The sequence below is a fragment of the Molossus molossus genome, unplaced genomic scaffold (genome assembly GCF_014108415.1).
Source record: "Molossus molossus isolate mMolMol1 unplaced genomic scaffold, mMolMol1.p scaffold_m16_p_13, whole genome shotgun sequence".
NCBI classification, from domain to species: Eukaryota; Metazoa; Chordata; class Mammalia; order Chiroptera; family Molossidae; genus Molossus; species Molossus molossus.
The window spans coordinates 9,992,799-10,013,787 of record NW_023425348.1 but is presented as its reverse complement, the minus strand read 5'-3'; the positions used below and the strand labels follow the sequence as shown (position 1 = coordinate 10,013,787).

The window sequence follows — 20,989 nt, the reverse complement described above, 5'->3', positions numbered from 1 at the left end:
GGTGCCTGGGAAGGGCAGGAGGTGGGCACTGGAGGCCGCTGAGGTCAGGCTTCTCTGAACCTCCACGTGGTATTTACTCAAAGGAAGCGTTGCCAGAGGCCCGGGCCCCGGAATATAAAGCCGCATGTCTGCTCTCTGTGCCCAGAACTGAGCAGGTGAGCCACTGGGGCAGAGGGATTTGGGCCAGAGTCCTAAGGGAGGAGGTTGCAGGGGTCTCAGCAGAGAGCTGGGGGGAAACGAAGAACATCCTCATGGGGCACTTTGACAGAGTCCCTTCCTCCCCTTGGGATATCTGTTTCCCCAGCCAGGAAATGGGAGGCAGGAAGATAGGGGGATGAGGGGGTGGGGCCTCAGTGGCCTCGGGAGCTCTCCTGGAGTCTGGGACGGTGGTGGGGGGGGGGGGACCACTACAAAGCAGTTTGAGCTCCACACTCCATGTTATGTGATTGAGGTGAACAAGGAGCCCCCTCCCACAGGAAGGCACCCTTTTCTCCCCAGCCACACTCCCCTAGGTCCGTCCTCGAGAGCCCCAACAGCTGTGTGCTCCCTACACCCCAGGGAAGGGTTCACAGGGTTTGGGCAGGTTGTCCCTGGAGGGGCCCCTGAGAGATGTCCCTTTCTTTGCTCCTTCACCTCCGCCAGGCCTCCGCCGGCTCTCCTCCTCAGAGTCGGCAATGGCGAGCACGGCCGCAGTTCTGACCTGGGCTCTGACGCTCCTCTCAGGTGGGTCCCCAGCCCTGACTCCACGGTGGAGGTGAGGGTGGAGGCTGGGCTAGGGGCCGCCCACCCTGGGGAGAAGCCCCGCCGCTAACCACCGGCTGCCTCTCCACAGCGTTTTCACCCACCCAGGCATGGAAAGGCTTCTGGGAGGACTTCAGTCAGAGCAGTAGGGACAAAGGCAGGGTGGAGCAGACCCAGCAGCAAAAGCTGGCGCGGGAGTCCACGTGAGTGGCGGGGGGTGGGGTGGGATGGGGGGGTGAAGGGAGGAACAGGCCGTGGGATGATGCGCTGCCTCTGATACTTCAACCTCCGCGGTCTGCACTGGGACACAGGGACCGAGAGGTGCCAGTTCTGCTCCCTCTGCCGGCAGCAGTCCCCCACCCACTTTGACCTGCTATAGCTGCTACCCCTTGCCCGCTGAGGCGTGGGACCTGGGAGCAGCGTAGAGCCCCCCACTGCACCCCCAGAGGAAAGGGATGGTGTGAGTCCAGGCGGATCTGTGCTCCCTTGGGCGGTGTTGGTCTGGATTTGCATGTGCCAAGTTTTGTACTTACTGCGTGAGGAGGTCCGATGGCCCGAGGCTAGGACTAGGTAGAACCCCAGCTCTGGGACCACCGCCCTGCGCCCTTGGCTTCCTCAGAATATCAGTGAGCGATGTCTGCGGGGAGAGCAGACGACGGGGGCCAGCAGTCTGACCGCCTGGGTGTCTGACTCCTCCAGGAACCTGAAAGACAGCCTCGAGCAAAACCTCAGCAATATGGACAAGTTCCTGGAGAAGCTGGGCCCTCTGAGTGGGCAGGGGAGGGAGCCTCCCAGGCCCCCACCCGACTCGGAGGGACTGCGGCAGCAGCTGCAGGAGGAGCTGGAGGAGGTGAGGGCGCGCCTGGAGCCCTACATGGCCGAGGCGCACCGGCGCGTGGGCTGGACCCTGGAGGGGCTGCGGCAGCAGCTGAAGCCCTACGCCACCGACCTGATGGAGCAGGTGGTGCTGCGCGTGCAGGAGCTGCAGGAGCAGCTGCGCGTGGTGGGAGAGGACACAAGGGCGCAGCTGCTGGGGGGCATGGACGAGGCGCGGGGCCTGCTGCGGGAGCTGCAGGACCGCATAGTGCACCACACCGGCCGCGTCAAGGCGCTGTTCCACCCGCACGCGGAGCGCCTGGTGGCGGGCATCGGGCACCACGTGCAGGAGCTGCACCGCAGCGTGGCGCCGCACGCCGTCGCCAGCCCCGCGCGCCTCAGCCGCTGCGTGCACATGCTTTCGCACAAGCTCACGCTCAAGGCCAGGGCCCTGCACGCGGGCATCCAACAGAACTTGGACCACCTGCGGGAAGAGCTCAGCGCCTTCGCCCGCTCCCGCGCGGCCAGCGCGGAGGAAGGGGCCGACACGGACCCCCAGGTGCTGTCCCAGGAGGTGCGCCAGCGACTCCAGGCCTTTCGCCACGACACCTTTCTGCAGATCGCCGCCTTCACGCGCGCCATTGACCAGGAGACCGAAGAGGTCCAGCAGCAGCTGGCGCCGCCGCCGCCCAGCCACAGCGCCTTCGCCCCCGAGCTCCTCCAGGCGGACAGCGGCAAGGCCCGCAGCAAGCTGCAGACCCGCCTCGACGACCTGTGGGAAGACATAAACCACAGCCTTCGGGACCACGATCCCGCCGTCTAGGGGAGCCCTGAGGGTCTACTTGCCCGGCCCACTTCCCAGCTCCTTGTTTTGGGAGCCCCAAGTTTGGCTCAGTCTTTACTGGGCAGAGGGTGGAGGGCCCTGCACAGGACAGGTGAGGCCACCGAAGGGGCTGTTGTCCCTCGCAGATCCAGCCTCCTGCGATTCCCCAATCCGGATGCATTACACATTCACCAGGATTTGCGGACCTGGCTTCCGGTGCTCATTTGGGAATCCTCACGAGTTGCTCCATTCCGTGATGGCGGGCGTGGGAAGGGAGAAAGGCACTCTATGAGCGCGGTACTCATGTGCCAAGCCTGCTGCCATGGTGCTGCAAGCTGTGTCTCTTAATGCCAGGGCTTGACTCTGATCACTCCTGGCCCCCTGGCGGCCACTACTACAGCTGGTCCACAGAGAGCAGGGCCTTATCTCCCAGGGCTGCTATGACAGCTTCTTTTGGGGGAGGAGAGGGGAGAAAGGAGGAAAAGGTGACCAGGAGAGCATGTGATTGTGTGTGTGTGTGTCCCTGCTGGCTCTGATGCTGGTGGGTACAAATGGTGGGAGTGGTGATGGAGGGAGCAGAGCCCATCTTTTCTTACATAGCTCTACATTTGCACAGCCGACCAAGCCCTCCAAACGGGGAGGGGGGGGGGCGCTTCTCAAACACTCTGGGGGTATACTGTATGCCCTCCCACCTCTGTCCCCTCCCTCCTGCCTCTCAGGTTAAAGTCTAGATTTCTGATCGGAATGAAATAGATACTTACAACGGAAGCTTATCCGCCTGGTGTGACTCTCATTTGGACCATGTCTGAAAGTAGTGACCTCACCACTATCCCCAAATCATGTCCATCTGCTGCTCCAGGCCCTCGCTGTACTTTCGCATCGACCCCCTTTCAGTCCAGACCTGTCAGAGGGGCCTGGCTCTGGCTGTGCTCTGCTTTAGATGAGAGCTGTCTGGGTGTGGGCGTGGGTTAGAGACCCCTCCTCTGCACCTGACTGTTCATGGGCCTGCTCATCACAGGCCAGTGCGCACGAAATGCAGGCTCCCGAGGTGACTTCGCCCCTTTGTTCCTGCTGTCCCAGATTTTGAATGGCCCCTTTTTATGACACTGACCCTTTTCTTGGGACCTCCAAACTCTTAAGCCCCCAGTCCCTCCATGCAGATTCTCTTGGGGGCAATGAAGCTCCTCATAGATCCTCTGAGAACTCTGAAATTGGGGGTAGCACCCTTCGAATGTCTTGTCCAGCACCCTTTCCTCCCAGCTCAGCCCGCCCCGCACAGGGTTCTCAGCACCGCCACACTCCCTCTTCACACAGACCCCACATAATTCTGCCTTCGTCATGCAGGGGGGCTGGGTCTCTACCCTGACCGCCTAGATTTAGCAACAGAACTGTGAGAGAGGTACCCAGGGAGAGGAGGGGCTGGAAAGGAAATGTTACCCGCCCCCAAAAAAGGTGTTTTTGCTGTTAGGAAACCGGGAGGGGAGGTCATTGGGGGTCGGGTGTGGTGGGAATGGAGGGGGGAGGTAAAACTGAGGCTGTGTTTGAGGCTGGCATGTGGACAGGTGTTTGTGAGGACAGACATAGGGATGAGGACACAGAAGGGGAGGGTGATCGAGGGACTGAGGGACTAGAGCCGGAGCAGCGCCTGGTCCAGCGGTGGACGGAAGGAAGCCAGGTCAGAGCGCACTCTCCCAGGGTCACCGGGCCAGGCCTCCTGCCGGCCAGGCTCGGGTAGCCAGACTTTTATGGCCAGTAGTCAGAACCCTGTGCAATGGAGGTACTGGGGAGGGACAAAGCCCTGCCCTGGGTCAGGGAGGACGTTCTGGGGGAAGTGATGCCTAAATGGAGGTGGAGGTGAAGCCTGAATCCGGCTAGGGAAGTTCGGATCCCATAATCCCTGCAACAGGGAAACGCTGAACTGCTCTTTGAGGGCCCAGAGCTGGCTGGCGGGTGTGCTCAGTGTGTCAGCAGCCCCGGCTCGGAGAGGTTTCCCGCCGGATTCCCGCTCAGGGCACATGTCTGTGGCCGGCTGGATCCCAGGCAGGGGCCTGCAGGAGGCAGCCAATGGATATTTTGCTCTCACATCAATGTGTCTCTCTCTCTCCCATCAATGTGTCTCTCTCTCTCCCCCACTCCCTTCCCTCTTCTCTTAAAAAAAATCCCGGGGGGGGGGGGCGGGCAGGGATTGGGAGGAGGGTGCCAATGGGGGAAAAAGGAGAAACATCTGTAACAAAAATAAATTAATAAAAATAAATTTAAAAAAATCCTTAAAGCCCTGTCCGGTTTGGCTCAGCGGTTAGATCGTCGGCCTGCGGTCCAGAGAGACCTGGGTTCGGTTCCCGCTAAGGGCACGTATTTTGGTTGCAGTTTGGCCCGGGCCCTGGTTGGGTCGTGGGGGTGGCGACCACTCGATGTGTCCCTTTCCGGTGATGTTTCTCTCTCCCTCCCACTCTGTCTGGTAAAAAAAAAAAAAAAATGAAAAAATGTCCTTAGGTGAGGATAAAAAAAAAAAAAAAAAAAAAAATCCTTAAAAAAAGGGCCCAGAATCCGCGGCCTCTTTAAGGAAGGGCGGGGCGGCAGCAGGCGGAAGTGCCGCAGGAAGGGGTGGGGCCAGGGGAGGAGACGGAGAGGAAGCCGGAAGTCGCGGGCCGAGCTGCGCGTGGTGGCGATGTCGGCCAGCGGGGCGGTGGAGCCCGGGCCCCCGGGGGTCGCTGCCGCCCCCCCGCCCGGCCCGGCCCGGCCGCCCGGCCCGGCCCGCCTGTTCCGGCCCATCAGCGCCGAGGACGAGGAGCAGCAGCCCACCGAGATCGAGTCGCTGTGCATGAACTGTTACCGCAACGTGAGGCGGGGCGCGGCCGCGGGAGGGCCGGGTGGGCGGGAGGGCGAGGGCGGGCCGGGGTCCCGAGGTGAGGCACCCCCGGAGTGAGGCACCCCGGAGTGAGACGGGAAGCCGGGCTCCGTGGCTCTCGCCGTAGCTGCCTGCTCCCGCAGGGCACGACGCGCCTCCTGCTCACCAAGATCCCCTTCTTCCGGGAAGTGATCGTCAGCTCCTTCTCCTGCGAGCACTGCGGCTGGAACAACACGGAGATCCAGTCGGCGGGCAGGATCCAGGACCAGGGCGTGCGCTACGCGCTGACCGTCCGCGCCCCGGAGGTGAGGGGACGCAGCAGGCCCCTCTGGCCCGGAGCAGGGCTGGGGTTGGAGCCTGAGCTCTGTCCAGGCGCTCGGCCTGGGGTCAGTACCCCTAGGTGCGCAGGCCTCGTTTTCCCCTTTATCAAGTGGTGTCGGTGCGCCCGGCCGGTGGCTCCGTGGTTGAGCGTCGACCCTGCACCAAGAGGTCGCGGGTTCGATCCCCGGTCAGGGCACATGCCTGGGTTTGGGCCCATCCCCAGTCGGGGGCGTGCGGGAGGCGGCCAGTCCGTGTTCTTTCTCATCGCTGTTTCTCTCTCTCCCCCTGTCTCTTCCCCCCTCTCTCTAAAATCAATCAATAAAATAATTAAAATGGTGTTGGTGCTGTCAGCTGGTCAGGTGAGACTGTGAAAGTGCTTTGCACATTCCGTGAGGGTATCAGATGAGCAGTCGTGGTTATGCGGAAAATGGCACCATTCGGGCAGCCTGGCTCCCCCCCATGTCCTGCTCTGCAGGGGTAGCCTGGACCCGGAAGAGGAGAGGGAGAAACAGCCGGGCAGGGGTCTGGTGGACCCGGACAGCCTGCTGTTTCCTGAGGACACGCTGTGCTGCTGACCTGTCTGGACTGCACGTGTTTCTTTCTGCCCAGGACATGAACAGAGAAGTCGTGAAGACTGACTCTGCCACCACAAGGATCCCAGAGTTAGATTTTGAAATTCCTGCCTTCAGCCAGAAGGGAGGTAAGTTTAAGATCAGGGTGTTTGGGCTGTTTATGCTGAGCTGGAATCTGACTTTATCGTAAAACCCTGGGGCCAGGTCTAGTGTCTGTGCATGGGTTTGGCAGTGTAATCATTGTGATCTTCATTGGTTTATTTTATTTTTTAATCCTCACTCGAGGACATTTTCCTATTTATCTTCAGATAGAGTGGGAGAGAGAGATAGAAACATCGATGTGAGAGAGGCACATCGACTGGTTGGTTGCCTCCTGCACGACCCCCACCATGGCCGGGACGAACCGCAACCGAGGTACATGCCCTTGACTGGAATCGAACCCGCGACTCTTTGGTCCGCGGGTTGACGCTCTAACCTCTGAGCCAAACCGGCCAAGGCTTCATTGGTTTAATATAAGCAGAGAACTTAAATGAAACGTCCTGAGATGGTATTTATTTATAGAGTTTTGTCACCACTGTTGTTAGAGCCAAATGGAACCTTGTTCCTGGCCTCATTTTACAGATAAGTTCAAGGCCCAAAGAGTTCAGACGAATTGCCCTGGGCCAGACAGGCACTTGGGAGCAGAGCCGAGACTCACCTGCCTTTTGTTCTTATTTACCAGCGTTGACCACTGTTGAGGGATTGATCAGCCGCGCTATCTCTGGCCTGGAGCAGGATCAGCCCACACGAAGGGTGCGTGGGGTTTTCTGATTGCAGCAGCTCGGGGAATGATTACTTACATGTGTCTGAGTGTTCAGCTTTCCATGGTGCTGAACTGTCTCTGACTGAATGTTGGAAGACTTTCAGGGGAAGCATATGGCGATGCTGTAGCTTCCAGGATGTTGCCTATGGAACACCCACTGTCCTTTTCCCTTCCCTTTGCCAATGTGTGTTCAGGCCTCACTGCTGACAGACAATGTATCATTACCTCTGGAGAGCTTTTCCTAGCCCCTTGAGTTTAGCTGTGCTTTCTGTCTTCCGTTGTTTATTATGTTCATTACGACAGAAATAATGTAATTGCACATTTAGTCATTTGTCTCCCTCACTGGCTGGGGCCTGTGCGGGGACTGATCTGTAACATGGCACAAGTGCCAGGTAGAATGAGAGAAAATGAGGCTCTTATGTCGCCACCCATGAACTTCAAACTACATGCTATCTCTTATGGTGAAGTCAGAGTCTCTCTGTTCCCGCTCACGCTAAGGGGATGGTTTTCTGATGGAAATGACTCGGGCACCACAGGGAGTCAGGGTGTCACGGCAAAAGGTCAATCACCTGGGCTGATGTTTTAACTCTCGGTTCCTGTCAGGCAAAGGAAGAAGCCGTAGCTGAAAGAATTGATGAGTTCATTGTCAGACTGAAAGAGCTAAAGCGTGTGGCCTCTCCTTTCACCCTGGTGAGCATTGAAGGAGGCTGCATGTCCTAAATTTAGGGGAGGAGAAACCATTGAGACTCTCTGGGACTTTTCCTCTGTGGTGCCTGAGTAGTCTGATGGTAGGCAGAGGATCGTACGTGACTTGTAATGACTCTTCACCCATCTGTTAGATCATTGATGACCCCTCAGGAAATAGCTTTGTGGAAAACCCACACGCTCCCCAGAAAGATGATGCCCTAGTGATCACACATTATAACCGGACTGTGCAGCAGGAGGAGATGCTGGGGCTCCAGGTAAGTGGACAAAGAAACCAGAAGAGGAGTTAGTGGGAACTCACTTCGCTGCACTGCGCACTGTGTCAGCCTGCTTCTGCTTCTCTGCTCATGTCAGGGACTCCGGGCACACTCTGCAGTAGCGGGCGCAGTGGCTCTGGTCTTTTTTTTTTTTTTTATCCTCACCCGAGGACATTTTTCGATATTTTGTTCAGATAGAGTGAGAGGGAGGGAGAGAGAGAGAAACATCGACGTGAAAGCGACACATCGAGTGGTTGCCACCCACACGACCCAACCAGGGCCGGGGACAAACTGCAACCGAAGTACGTGCCCTTAGCGGGAACCGAACCCGGGTCTCTCCGGACCGCAGGCCGACGCTCTAACTGCTGAGCCAAACCGGCCAGGGCAGTGGCTCTGGTCTTGTCGTGCGCTCTGCTTGCCCCTTGACTGGGGCTTTGCTTCTAGCTTCTGGGTCACTCTCAGGCAGTGCATCTGACAGAGCGAGCCGCAGCGTTTTCCCTCGCTCCAGGGCAGGTGTGGGGAGGCTGAGATGCACGTGCAACGTGTGATTTGCGTCTCTGCTACTTTAGGCAGAGGCACAGGAAGAGAAGCCGGAAGAGGAAGATCTCAGAAATGAAGTGAGTCCCGTTAGCCACTGTGGAGGAAGGAGAAGAGAGTTGTGGGCTGAGCTAGATGCTGCTCCATGGCTCTCTTCCTCTCCACCAACACGGGCGACTGCCAGCACCCCGGTAGAGTTCTAGCCTGCCAGAGCCCACCTGCCGGGGGCGCTCACCCCGCATGCCCATGTTGTGTTCCAGGTGCTGCAGTTCAACACAAACTGCCCAGAATGCAACGCTCCGGCTCAGACCAACATGAAGCTAGTTCGTATCTTTTGTCAGGCAGTTGGGTTTTCCATATCTGATTTAGGTGTGAAGATTGTCTTCAGGTTGGAGAGTGCTGCCTTCCTGGAAAACATGTTTTATTCCGAGTGATGAGGATGCTGGTTTGGGGTTTAGGCTATAGTCTCTGGGCTCCTGTGTGTGGCCTGAGCCATGCCAGCTAACACTTGTGAACAGGGGTCACCATGGGTTGTGACCTTGCCCTCTTCTGGGGGACTGAGGCTGCTGCCTCTGATCTGTTTCCTGCAGTCCTGGGACCAGCAGTTGTGTTGGGGTTTGGATTTGTTCTCCCCCCCAAGGGTGGTCTTGCTATTGTGGAAGCAGATTTCCTTAATTCCATCTTCCAGAAATTCCCCACTTTAAGGAGGTTATCATCATGGCTACCAACTGCGAGTACTGTGGACATCGGACCAATGAGGTGAGTGTGCTCCATCGTTTGGGAAGACTAGCTAGACTCCAGCTGCTAGAGGAATAATCTCTGTCTAACCTGTATCCTTCCTAAATCTGCTTTGCGATGGGGCAATGGGGTTGGATCTTTCTCTTAGGCTTAGTGTAGGGTGAGGAGCCATTGAAGGAACTGGGAATTGGCTTAGAGGAAAAAAGCTAGAGATGTCATAACTCATTTAAGACATTTTATTTATTTTAATCCTCCTCTGAGGACATGTTTCCATTAATTTTGGAGAGAGAGAGAAACATCAGTCGGTTGCCTCCCAAACGCACCCTGACTGGGGATCCCACCTTGATGGGGGATAGAACCCAAGATTGGTGTACACCACAACACTCTCTTAAGACATTTTAAAGTTTGATTTTAAGGAACAGGAAGGCAGATTTTGACTCAGTAATACTTTCTAGGTTCGTCAAAACAGAATGGGCTGCCTTGGAGGGCTGTCCATTCCCTTGAGTGTATTCAAGCATCAGCTGTTGAATCTGTTAAATTCTTAAACCAGACTATTAAAAAGGGGATCCACACGTTGGATGCAGCTGAATGTCTGTTTCAATCCCAATAATCATTTTTTAAAGGTAAATTCAGGCGTAACTGAATTTACAACTTGGCAACTTGGGGTTAGCTTTGGCAGGCTACTGGTGCTGGGCACTGTGCTCCTGGCCAGCTCTCAGTGTTTTTGGTCTGGGTGACCGCTGCTGCTGTCGACTTAGGCTCTGTGCTCGGTCACCAGTAGTGGGCTGAGAAGAGGCCCAGGCCCCCCCTGGGGTCTCCTGGGCAGCAGGTGAGGAAGGGTCTTCCCTGCTCCTGATGACGGTGGTCTGTGCAGGTGAAGTCGGGAGGAGCGGTGGAGCCCTGGGGCACCCGGATCAGTCTGCACATCACAGGCCCCGCAGACATGACCAGAGACCTGCTCAAGGTAACGGCTTGCTTGGGAAAGTGCCTGTCCTCCTCACGTGACTGATCTCAGTCAGGTCCTGGGGGTGCTGCGCGGTACCTCCTTGCTTGTGTGGGTTGGAGGCTCCCTGAGTCGAGTTACGTGTAGGTTCAGAAGGCGACCTCAGCTATTTCTGACGAGTTGGCAGCTTTTCGCCTGCAGTGTCTGTGAGGGCTCTTGTCTCTGGCCTCTGAAGACGGGGCCTGCGAGCTTGGAGCCATGGCTCAGTCCCTTCATCGGCTCGGTCCCGCTCCTGGGGTTCATGTTCATAGGAGTGAGTCGAGCTTTAACTGGGAAGCCAGAAAACTGGGGTAGTTGGTTTTGTTCCCAAACTGTCACTGGTGGTATTCATTGGGCAGGAGGACTCTGGCTAGCTTTCTCCAGCAGCTCCTGATGTAAAACTTACGTTGACCTCTTCTCTCAGTCTGAGACGTGTAGTGTGGAAATCCCCGAACTGGAATTTGAGCTGGGAATGGCTGTCCTCGGGGGCAAGTTCACCACGCTGGAGGGGCTGCTGAAAGACATCCGGGACCTGGTGAGTGGTGCCGGGCTGCTTCAGCGGTGTGGCGGGGGGAGGGGTAGAAGGCTGCACGTGTCCTGGTTTCGGAGTTGACTGTGGGGTTTCTTTGCCTTAAAGCTAGTTTAAGAGACTTAAATATTATTTTGGATTGTGAAGGTAAGTTTATGGGAAATTCCCAGGATTTAACTCCGAGACAGTGTAAAGATACTGTGTGTGGTTCATTTCACTGTAAAATGAGGGTGATGCTCCTGACATCACTAAAACTTCCCAACATACACGTGTGTGTTGACAGCCCATAGCGTTAGCTTCCTGGTGAATCATTTCCCTTCGCTCAGTCGTTAGGCGTTTGTCTTTGTAAATTAGACTTTGCATTTCTTCAAGTTGGGGCTGGAACCCGTAAGAACATTATTGTTTGTCTCACATTGCCAGTTGTCACCTTGGCAGATGTACCCTCATAGAGTGGCTGCCTAGGTCAGAAGGGTGGTCATGGGATGTGAAGGCCAAGCTGCCCTGGCTGGATACCCGGCAGGAGTTTAGCAGAAGTTGGCTTAATTCCACCCCCGCCAGGTTTGTGGTCAAACCTGTAACAGAGCCAGCATACGAGCAGTTTGGATGACATTTATTGCAGGTGACCAAGAACCCTTTCACACTGGGTGACAGTTCCAATCCTGGCCAGATGGACAAACTGCAGGAGTTCAGCCAGAAGTTGGACCAGGTGAGAGGACTCTGGCTGGTCTGTACTTGCCCTGGGGCTCCAGTGAACAAGAGGCTACATCCCCTTTCTTGCCACTTGGAACATTTAACCAGCGCGTTGGGGACTCTCCTGGTTTGCGATCACATCACGTTGTCTTCTTGGGTTCCTCCCTAATGTTGTTGGAGCATCTTCTCCAGTCGCTTCCTGAGAAAATGCAGGGGAAGTAAGACTTCTGGGACCTTGCATGTCTGAAAACTTCTTTATTCTACCCTCACACTAGATGGATCAATGCTGGGAATAGAATTCTAGGATAAAATTTTTCATTGGAATTTAAAGACATTGCTCTAGTGTCTTCCATGTTCCAGTTTGGCTGTGGTGAAGTCTTCACGCATTTTGATTCCTGACCTTTTCTATGTGACTTATTCTTGTGATGCTTCTTTGTTCCTGTGTTGTGAAATTTCAGGGTGTGCTTTGGTATGGGGTCAGTTTGCAACCACTGCTGAACATGTGGTGGGGCCTTTGAATCTGGAAACTCGTGTGGCTTTTTAAAATGATTCTATTGAGCCCAGCGGTGTGGCTCAGTGCTTAAGCATCGACCCGTGTATCAAGAGGTCGCCAGTTCAATTCCTGGTCAGGGCACATGCCCGGGTTGTGGGCCCAATCCTCAGTGGGGGGCATGTAGGAGGTGGACAATCGATGTCATCGATGTTTCTGTCTCCCTCTCCCTTTCTCTCTCTCTAAAAGCAATAGAGAAAAAAATTTTTTTTAAATGATTCTATTGAGAATTCCTTTCTGTAACCACTGTTTTAGAAATATTAGACTGACTTTCTAGTCTTCTCTAATTTACTTATCATTTTTCCAGTTTTCAGTTTCTTTCTTTCTTTTTTTCTTTTTGGTACATGCCCCTAGCGGGACCCGAACCCAAGACTCTCTGGTTCGCAGGCCGACACTCCATCTGCTGAGCCAGACTGGCCAGGGCAGTTTCCAGTTGCTTTATGAGATTACCTCAACTTTATTTCCCAATCCTCAATTGAGGTTTTCCTTTCCATTAACATATTTTTATTTTCTAAGAGTTTTTTTTGGTCTTTGCCTTTCTTACAAAGTAGCATCCTGTTAAAAGGATGTGGTATGTTTTCTTCTTGAGAAAATTAATGTTGGATTTATTGGGCACTTTATTTTCCTTGTACGGTCTCCATTTCCTCTAAGTTGTTCTTTGTTTTTTTTTCCATGTAATTCTTTGTCTTTCAATATTAGAGGCTTTGCTCAGATGTCTGGTAATCATTGATTGTCTAAGAGTGGAAGACTAAAAGCCCTGAGTAGGGGCGAGCCTTGCTGACATTGGGCTTGTGGTAGGGGAGTTAGCTTGGCCATTCTGTTGAGTCGTCCCGTCTTGCTCAGGCTGGTCAGGGCCCCCCAGTGGGTGTCCACGTCCTGGTCTGCAGTGTTCTGAGAGCTGAGAGTGGGGAGAGTGCGTGTGTCTGTTTCCCATTAGGGTGCAGTCACTTAACCTCCTGTCGTGATTCTCTTCCGTCTTCCCTCCGCTGGCTGGGGGCCCCGTCCATAGCGTGTCGTAGCTTCACAGCGTCTTCAGCCTTCTGCTGGGGTAGAGGAAGGGCACTTGTTGCCTGTTTGGAGTGGGAGACGAAATTGGGGATGTAAAATTGTTTCTTAAATAATTTCAAACAGTTCTTATTTTAGATCCTTTCCACTCTACTTTTAGGGGTAGCTCGTTTCACCAGTTCACAAAACTTGGGCAGACTGCACTGTAAATTGGCTTGGTTCTTATCCGGCAGACAGAGCTGCTTCCTACTGTGTAAAATTTACATACTGGATTCTCTTCTCTTTAGATCATTGAGGGTAAAATGAAGGTCCACTTTATTCTGAACGATCCAGCAGGAAACAGCTACTTGCAGGTACAGTATTCCTTCCCTGATGTTTTGTGGATATATATTTTCTGACCCTTCTTGAACATGTATCATTTCTCCAGAAGCAGACTTGGTTCTAAATGAACTGTTCCTTACCAAGAAACCTCTTAGCAGAATTTAGAACCTAAGGGAAGAAGTGGGGATGGTGGGAGGGTTTGTAAGTATATGTCAAGAAGGGACAAAGGTACTTCTGGTCTCCTCCTTTCTGTAGTGTAGTTGTCCCCAGGAAGTCCAGCAATGGAGTTTTCTTCTGCAGACCTGATTGTGGAGGGAGGAGAAAGGGTGCCTTGTCCACAGGCCAAGATAGAACTGAAAGGCGTTCAACTGACTGGGGAGATGTTCTGGCGATTGACTGTAGCATTCATATTCATTGCGCACTTATTATGGGTCAGGCAAAACTGTTGTAAGGTCTTTTCCACGATAAAGACTATTGCTATACTCTTTGTTTTTTAATCCTCACCTGAGGATATTTTTCTATTTATCTTCAGGTAGAGTGGGAGGAGGGAGAGAAAGGGAGAGAGAGAAACATTGATTTGAGAAGGACATTTGACTGGTTGCCTCCCACACGACCCCAACCAGGGCTGGGGACAAACTGCAACTGAGGTACGTGCCCTTGACCGGGATTGAGCCTGTGACTCACTGGTCCACGGGTGGACACCACCGCTGAGCCAAACCGGGCAGGGCAACTGTTGCCATACTCTTACTTTTTCAATAAAAGTTTTTAATGTATTGATTTGAGAGAGAGATCGATTTGTTGTTTCATTTATTTATGCACTCATTAGTTGATTCTTGTGTGTGCGCTGACCAATGGATCGAATCCACAATGATGGAGTAGTAGGGAGACGCTCTAACCAAGTGAGCTACCTGGCCAGGGGTACTGCTGTACTCTTCATAAGGTGCAGAGAGAAAGTATTTTGGCGGACTGTTCCCCAATTTTGCCTGTGGTGGTTGGTCCCACTCCCGGCCTGTGTTGGCTCTGTTGCTTCCCACGAGTTGAGCCTCGCCATGGGGAATTGGCGGTGCATAGAGAGGAAAACACTCACTGAGTTCTTGCGAAAGTGGGACTTGAAGCTGCCGGGGGGTGGGGTGGGCAGTGGGCTGGTGCAGGAACTGATGATGTCCTTGACCTTACAGAATGTGTACGCACCTGAAGAAGATCCTGAGATGAAGGTGGAAAAGTATAAGCGCACATTTGACCAAAATGAGGAGCTGGGGCTCAATGACATGAGGACGGAGGGCTATGAGACAGGCCTGGCCCCACAGCGGTAGCAGTGGATGGTCTCCTGGCCCGCCTGCACTGCTCAGGTCGCAGGGCTATTTATTACTTTGGAAAAGGCTAGGAGCGTCCTCCCCACTAGGCCTTGCCCATGTGGGAGGGCACCTGGTCCGAATCAGAGACCTTGGCACACTTTCACACAGTTTGCGATGGAAGTGCAAGGCTGCTGGGTCATTTGACCTTGTTCTGGAGGTGTGAGTCAGCTGGGAAGAGACCTGGACGTGAGCCGTGAGGGATGTCACTACCACCCTTCAGCAAGTCTTGACCGTCCGTACAGTGCTCTCCTCGAGGGTTGAAGCTCTGCAGGTGAGGACATGGAAGACAGCTGCGGTGGAGCTCAGGTGTTGACTCGGGGCGTATGAAATGCTTGCAGCGCAGAGGGAGGCCTCTGAGGAGGGGTCCAGCACAGGTGAAGTTCTCATTAAAGTGGTGGCTTTCAAATAGCACTGGCCTCTGAGTGCAGTCCTTTGGTATGCTGGTGGAGTCCAGCCTCCCGAAGAACCTTCTGCAGTGTATCCACTGATTTGGAGACGAGCTGGCATTTCGTTCACTCCTTCACAGGAGTGTGAGTGCGTCCTCTGTGCCAGGCACACCGCTGAGCAGGCAGCCAAACGCGCTGCTCTCCTGAGGCTTCAACTCTGTTGGGGAAAACTGACGCCCGGGGCGGTAGAGGACGGACAGTAAACCAGTAAGGAAAACAGCGTGTGAGGTGGTGATGAGTGGTGCAGAGGGACGGCACACCAGGGAAGGGTGCAGATAGCGCCAGGGCGGGCAGGGCAGGGGCTTTATTTTATTTATTTATTTTTTTCCTTTTTTGATTCGAGAGAGAGAGGAAGTGAGAGGGAGAGATAGAAACATCAATGAGAGAGAGAACATCGATTGGCCGCCTCCTGCAGGCCCCCCACTGGGGATCAGGCCCACAACCTGGGCATGTGCCCTGATCGGAATGGAACTGGCGACCTCTGGGGGCAGGGTCGATGCTCAGCCACTGAGCCACACTGGCTGGACAGGGCAGGGTTTTAAATAGAGTAGTGGGGACAGTCTTAACAAGATGATGGTAATTCGGCATTTAGGCAAAGCTGAGAAAGAGGCAGAGGAATAAGACGTGAGAATAGCTGGGAGGAATTTCCAGGCAGAGGAAACTGCAGATGCAAAAGCTGTGATCTGGAAAATGTTGGAGCCAGTCGGGGCTGCAGGCGGCCCTTGTTATTGCGGTTAATCAGTTCCCGAGTCTACCGCAATGAATGAATGTCTGCGAAGTAGGATTCTTTCTTTACACAGTCATCCCTCGCCACTTTGGACTTTGACTTTTGCGGCTTCACTCTATTGCAGTTTTCAATGCCAAGTGCGGCCGCTAGAGTCTGGAATGGATTAACCGATAAAGGAGGGACGACCGTATTTGGATCCTCAAGTTCCAAATACTCAGTACAAATGGAGAAACGGGTTCAACCAGTTGTGTGACTCAGCACTCTGCAGCCCAGGGCCCTGACTCCCCAGCTAGTGCTCTTTGCACTGCATCAACCACTGATGACTGCTGGTGTCTGCGTCACTGATGGCTGACGGACTGGTTCAGGAAAGACCTGTCGATTAAATCCTAGGCAAACCTCAGTGCTTTGTGCTGCAAACTCGGAATACTTGCCTCCTTAGAGGATTTAGTAATCACACTCCTCTACTCTCACCGCTCAAACCATTCTCGGCGATCACAACGTGCACCCTTGGCAAATGTTCTCGTTTCCTGCTCTCTCTTTCTGTCGCATTGGACAGCGGGCCATTTCTTTTCTCACCCCTTCTCTTTGCTCCTGTGCTACTGCACCCTTGCTTCCCCCTTGAGCATTTCTTGTGTGGACTCTGCCTTCTCCCTCTTTAAAATCTGTCTCCAGAGGTCATTTTCAGTCATCTCTCCGTATTTCATTCTTTGGCACTTTACTCCTCTCATGTGGGACTGACTCCTGTATCTCAGATCCTGTGAGAGCAAGAGCAAGGTTTTTGAAGAATTTGGAGACCAGCCCAACCAGTGTGATGGAGCGTTGTCCCATGGGCTGAGAGGTCCCCATTCGATTCCTGGGCAGGACACGTGCTCGGGCTCTGGCCTCAATCCCCAGTTGGGAGCGGCAGGAGGCAGCCGATCCATGTGTCTCACATCGATGTTTCTATCTCTCCCTCTCAAACTATAGAGCTTACAGCACTTTGCCCAGCTGGTGTGGCTCAGTGGTTGAGCACTGACTCATGCACCAAGAGGTCTCCGGTTTGATTCTCGGTCAGGGCACATGCCCAGGTTGTGGGCGCGATCCCCAGTGGGGGGTGTGCAGGAGGCGGCCAATCAATGTTTCCCTCTAATATCAATAAAGAAAAAAAAATTTAAAAAAAAGCTTACAACACTTTGAATAGGCTTCTAAGCAATTGTTCTACCCTAATAGATTGCCCACAGTCGTATTTCCAACTGACTTGGGGATCTGAGTTCACCAGGCCACCTGATTGATCCTTTGGCTTCTTGAATGACTCCCTATGGGATAGTTGTGCTTGGAAGATGGGCCCTGATGTCAGGTTCATTTCCCGTTGTGAAGTGAAAAATAGTGGCATTCTGGTTTAGTACTGTCTTGTGAGTTTGGTGTGAGGCAGTCTTCCAGATTCCAACCAGTTGTCTGGAAACGATAACCTGAGTTTCTGAACTGGCAAAGATTGAGGAGGTGCCAGGCTGGGATAACCCAGCTGAGTAAGGGACTTCCTGCTCTGATAGGGTCAAGGATCCTTCAGTTTGACACTCACCCCCAGTATGAAGGGCAATGAACTGCTAGCTGCGCGTGTTACTGGTTCAGTAAGACGTGCTGTGACATCCTGTTTCCTTTGTACATCTGTGGCACCCTGCAGGGAATGGCTCCTCTAAATTTAGGGCAGTGGTGTTTGAGACACTTGGCTTCATTTTTATTTTTAAACATGTCTGCACACGCCTCTTCAGAATGTTTTCCGCTGAGGAGAGGAGAGTCGGTGCTGGTTGTGGGCAGGACTGAGGACGCCCGTTAGTGCTGGCTCCTCAGGCTTCAGTGTCCTGGTCTGCAAAGCGGGGGTAATAAGAGCAGCTGCTTTGTAGGGTTCTTGTGAGGATTAGTGAGCTAGCAATTGTGAAGTGCTTTTAGATGTAGTTTCTGTCATATTACAGAAAGTTTTAAAGTGTCTGTTTCCGCTGTACACCCTTTCTGGGAAAAAGTATCCCCATTTTAAAGATGAGGAAACGGCCTCAGAGAGGTTAGGTAACTTGCAGAAAGAAGCAAAGCTTCTAAGAGGCAGGCTTCAAACCCAGGCCAGTCAGAATCTGAGCTCTGAGCATTTTGAGGTCAAGTCCATAATGACTGCGTCTGCTTTATCAGTGCAACAGCAGAGAGGGCAAAGCCCACAGCAGGCCGCCGCTCATAAATGCATCTGATCCTGCTTCACTGCCCAGGCTTGGGCCATGAGCTTGGGTCTTGTCTCGCCAAGGCTGGGTAGCGGAGGAACTGAACAGAAACGGGCTGGCGGGGCTGAGACGCCTGCACTGCTGATGCCAGAGCAGAACGACTTTCAGACGTCAGCTGACAGCAGGGCGGTGGCAGGGCTTTCGGTCTGAGGGACACCGGGGTGATTAGCAGCCGGTTGCGTATGCGGTGCCCTCGTGGCCCTCCAGCTAGGGAAGCCCTGTGTTGGTCCAGTGTCGCCTTCTCACCAGCCGGCTTTCCTTCCTGGGTCTGTGCTGTGACCACTCAGTAGAGCCCAGTGGCTGACAGTTCATGCTTCAGCGTGGTGGTCTCCAGACCTGTTCTATTTTTGTTTTTTTATCCTCACCCGAGGACACTTTTTCATTCTTTGTTCAGATAGAGCAGGAGGGAGAGAGAGAGAGAGAGAAACATTGATGTGAAAGGGACACATCAAGTGGCTGCCACCCGCACGACCAACCAGGGCCAGGGACAAACTGCAACCGAGGTACATGCCCTTAGCGGGAACCGAACCCGGGTCTCTCCGGACCGCAGGCCGATGCTTTAACCGCTGAGCCAAACCGGCCAGGGCTCTATTTTTGAACCTGTATCCCAGATATGTGTATTTATAAAGTGTAACAATACCTTCTTGACTGATAGTACTTTAAAATAGTGACAAAAATTTAACATATGTGAGATATAAAGAAAATATTTTATTATCTAATTTTTTTTCCAGAAATATTGGGTTACCTCTTGCACCCCACTTTTCTGGGTTCTGCTCCCAAGCGTCAGTCATGTTTGGCTGTGTGAAGTCGGGCAGCTTCCTTAACCTCTCCAAGCTTCACTTTTCTCCTCTGTAAAATAAGGCTGATAAAACAATCTGACGATTGTGAAGGTTAAATAAGATCATTCAAGTAAAGCTTTGAATGCCCACGAGAAAAACCTTTCCCCAAAACTTGGGCATCAGAATGCAATCTTTCTAGCTCCCTCTCTCCCCTTTTTTTTTTTCTGTTCAGATAGAGTGGGAGGGAGGGAGAGAGGAAGAGAAAGAGCGAGAAACATCTACATGAAAGGGACACATTGAGTGGCTGCCACCCACACGACCCAACCAGGGCCGGGGACAAACTGCAACCGAAGTACATGCCCTTAGCAGAACGAACCCGGGTCCCTCTGGACCGCAGGCCAATGCTCCAACCGCTGAGCCAAACTGGCCAGGGCCTAGCTCCCTCTCTCTTGCTATGCTCCTAACAGATCCGGGTCCTTGTCATTGGGAAGGTTCTGTATGAGAGCTAGGGACTGTCGCTGTCAAACGTGGGCAAGTTGCAGCCCAGAAGCCTCCGCTCTCACAGTAATTACATTTAGCCTGGATTTCCTCTTGAGTGGTACTTGGAAGCCTATTGGAGCAGATTCCTCGCCACCTTAACATACTTACACTAATGAAAATAAGCCCGGCCGGTGTGGCTCAGTGGCTGGGCGTCCACCCTGCACCAAGAGGTCCCCACGTGCCCAGGTTGTGGCCCGATCCCCAGTGGGGGGCCTGCAGGAGGCGGCCATCGATGTTCTTCATTGATGTTTCTGTCTCTCCCTTCCTCTCGCTCTAAAATCAATCAATAAAAAATACTATGTGTCAGTCACTCCTACCACTGAGGTGCCATTATACCAATTTGTTAAATAACTTGCCCAAGGTCACAGAGCTAGAAGTTAGGGGACCAGAACTCAAACTTGGATACACTGACACTCCAGGGCTCTGGTTTTAACCAGGACCCCACGGTCCTCCCGAAGGTGCGGGGAAGGCGCGGGGACGGGGCCCGGCGTGGGCCGCGGCCTCACGGCGACAGCAGCGCGCGCTCCGGAGTCTGCGCACCGAGCGCGGCGGACGAGGAAGGCGGGGCTGCGCCGGGCCCGCGTGGAGTCGGCCGGGCCCGCACCTTCCGGAAGCCGGCCGCGGGCCCACGGCGCCCACTTCCGGCCCCGCCCCCCGCCCTGCTGCGTCCGGGAGGTTTGTCCCCCGCGCCGAGCCGTCGGCCCGCCCTCGCCGCTGCCATGGCGGCGGCTCCGCCGCTCTCCAAGGCCGAGTACCTGAAGCGCTACTTGTCCCGGGCAGATGCGGGCGCCCCCGGGGGTTCCGAGTCCGTGGCCAAGCGTCGCAAAAAGCGGCCCAAGCCCGGCGGTGCCGGCGGCAAGGGGTGAGTTGGTCCTGGCGGGCTCCCCGCCCCTCACCGCTCCCGCTCCCACGGCGGCCGGCCCTTCCGCCCGGCCCGGCCCGGCCTCGCCGTGCTGCCGGAGCCTGCCGGGAGCCTGCCGGAGCCCGGGCCCCAAGCCGCCGCGCGCGGCGCCCCGCCCTGTCCGCCCAGGCCCGCTGTCACCCCCGGACCTCCTGCCGCTCCCGCGGAGGCCGTGCTGGCCCCGGGAGAAATGCTGCAGCCGGGCCAGAGCCGCTGTGCGTGGGCCGTGGCTCAGCACCTGCCGGCGGGGCTCCTCCAGCCCGAGGACGCGGCGCGAGCCAGAGACCCGTGCACTTCCGGTGCCTCCGGCCGCCGCTGACCGAGCAGCAGCCCGCGCGCCGCCCTTGCCCGCGCCCGGCGCCGCTCCGGACGGGGGCGCGCTCCTCGAGCCTGACGCTGCCCCGCGCAGTGCGCGTGGGGGCCTGGTGGGTTGGGGTGGGCGCCGCGTCCCGGTGGCGGTCCTCGGAGGAGCGGAATTGGGTCCGCCGGTGTGGCTCCGGGCACCAGGGTCGCCGGTTCGATTCCGCCAGGGCACCTGCCCAGGCTGTGGCCTGATGCCTAGTGGGGGCGCGCAGGCGGCGGCCAGTCGACGTTCTCGCTCATCGATGTTTCCATCTCTGCCTCTCCCTTCCTCTCTCTCAAAAAAGCAATAAGAAAATAAACAAATAAGAGGAGAGAGAAATTGGGACGCAGAAGCAGGCATAGAGGGAAGACGGCCGTGCGGAGGGGCAGGCCGAGCTCGGACGGGCTGTCTTTAGCCC

The 20,989-nt window shown here is 54.8% G+C and overlaps 3 protein-coding genes across 4 annotated transcripts in view; all 3 read left to right on the top strand.

The window, feature by feature from the left end:
• Window positions 1-674: 674 nt before the first annotated feature.
• APOA5 (apolipoprotein A5) lies at window positions 675-2,380 on the top strand. Its single transcript, XM_036258214.1, has 3 exons — window positions 675-723; window positions 833-944; window positions 1,441-2,380. The coding sequence occupies exons 1-3, from the start codon at window positions 675-677 to the stop codon at window positions 2,378-2,380; spliced, it is 1,101 nt and encodes a 366-aa protein (XP_036114107.1).
• Window positions 2,381-5,022: 2,642 nt separating this feature from the next.
• Window positions 5,023-15,278, top strand: ZPR1 (ZPR1 zinc finger). Of its 2 annotated transcripts, XM_036257901.1 has the most exons (15): window positions 5,023-5,219; window positions 5,372-5,533; window positions 6,159-6,249; window positions 6,843-6,913; window positions 7,527-7,613; window positions 7,763-7,885; window positions 8,455-8,502; window positions 8,683-8,749; window positions 9,111-9,181; window positions 10,035-10,124; window positions 10,567-10,677; window positions 11,291-11,377; window positions 13,204-13,269; window positions 14,416-14,586; window positions 14,701-15,278. In XM_036257901.1, exons 1-14 carry the CDS (start codon window positions 5,049-5,051, stop codon window positions 14,548-14,550), a joined length of 1,380 nt encoding a protein of 459 aa, XP_036113794.1. In that variant the 5' UTR covers window positions 5,023-5,048; the 3' UTR covers window positions 14,551-14,586; window positions 14,701-15,278. The 2 variants fall into 2 exon arrangements, with proteins under 2 accessions (XP_036113794.1, XP_036113793.1); XM_036257900.1 differs by having other exon boundaries at window positions 14,416-15,277.
• Window positions 15,279-20,019: 4,741 nt separating this feature from the next.
• BUD13 (BUD13 homolog) overlaps window positions 20,020-20,989 on the top strand; it is a 36,033-nt gene continuing 35,063 nt past the window's right edge. Inside the window, exon 1 of the mRNA XM_036257899.1 lies at window positions 20,020-20,189. Within this exon, the coding sequence (XP_036113792.1) occupies window positions 20,047-20,189 (143 nt within the window). The 5' untranslated portion in view covers window positions 20,020-20,046. The remainder of the gene's footprint in view (window positions 20,190-20,989) is intronic.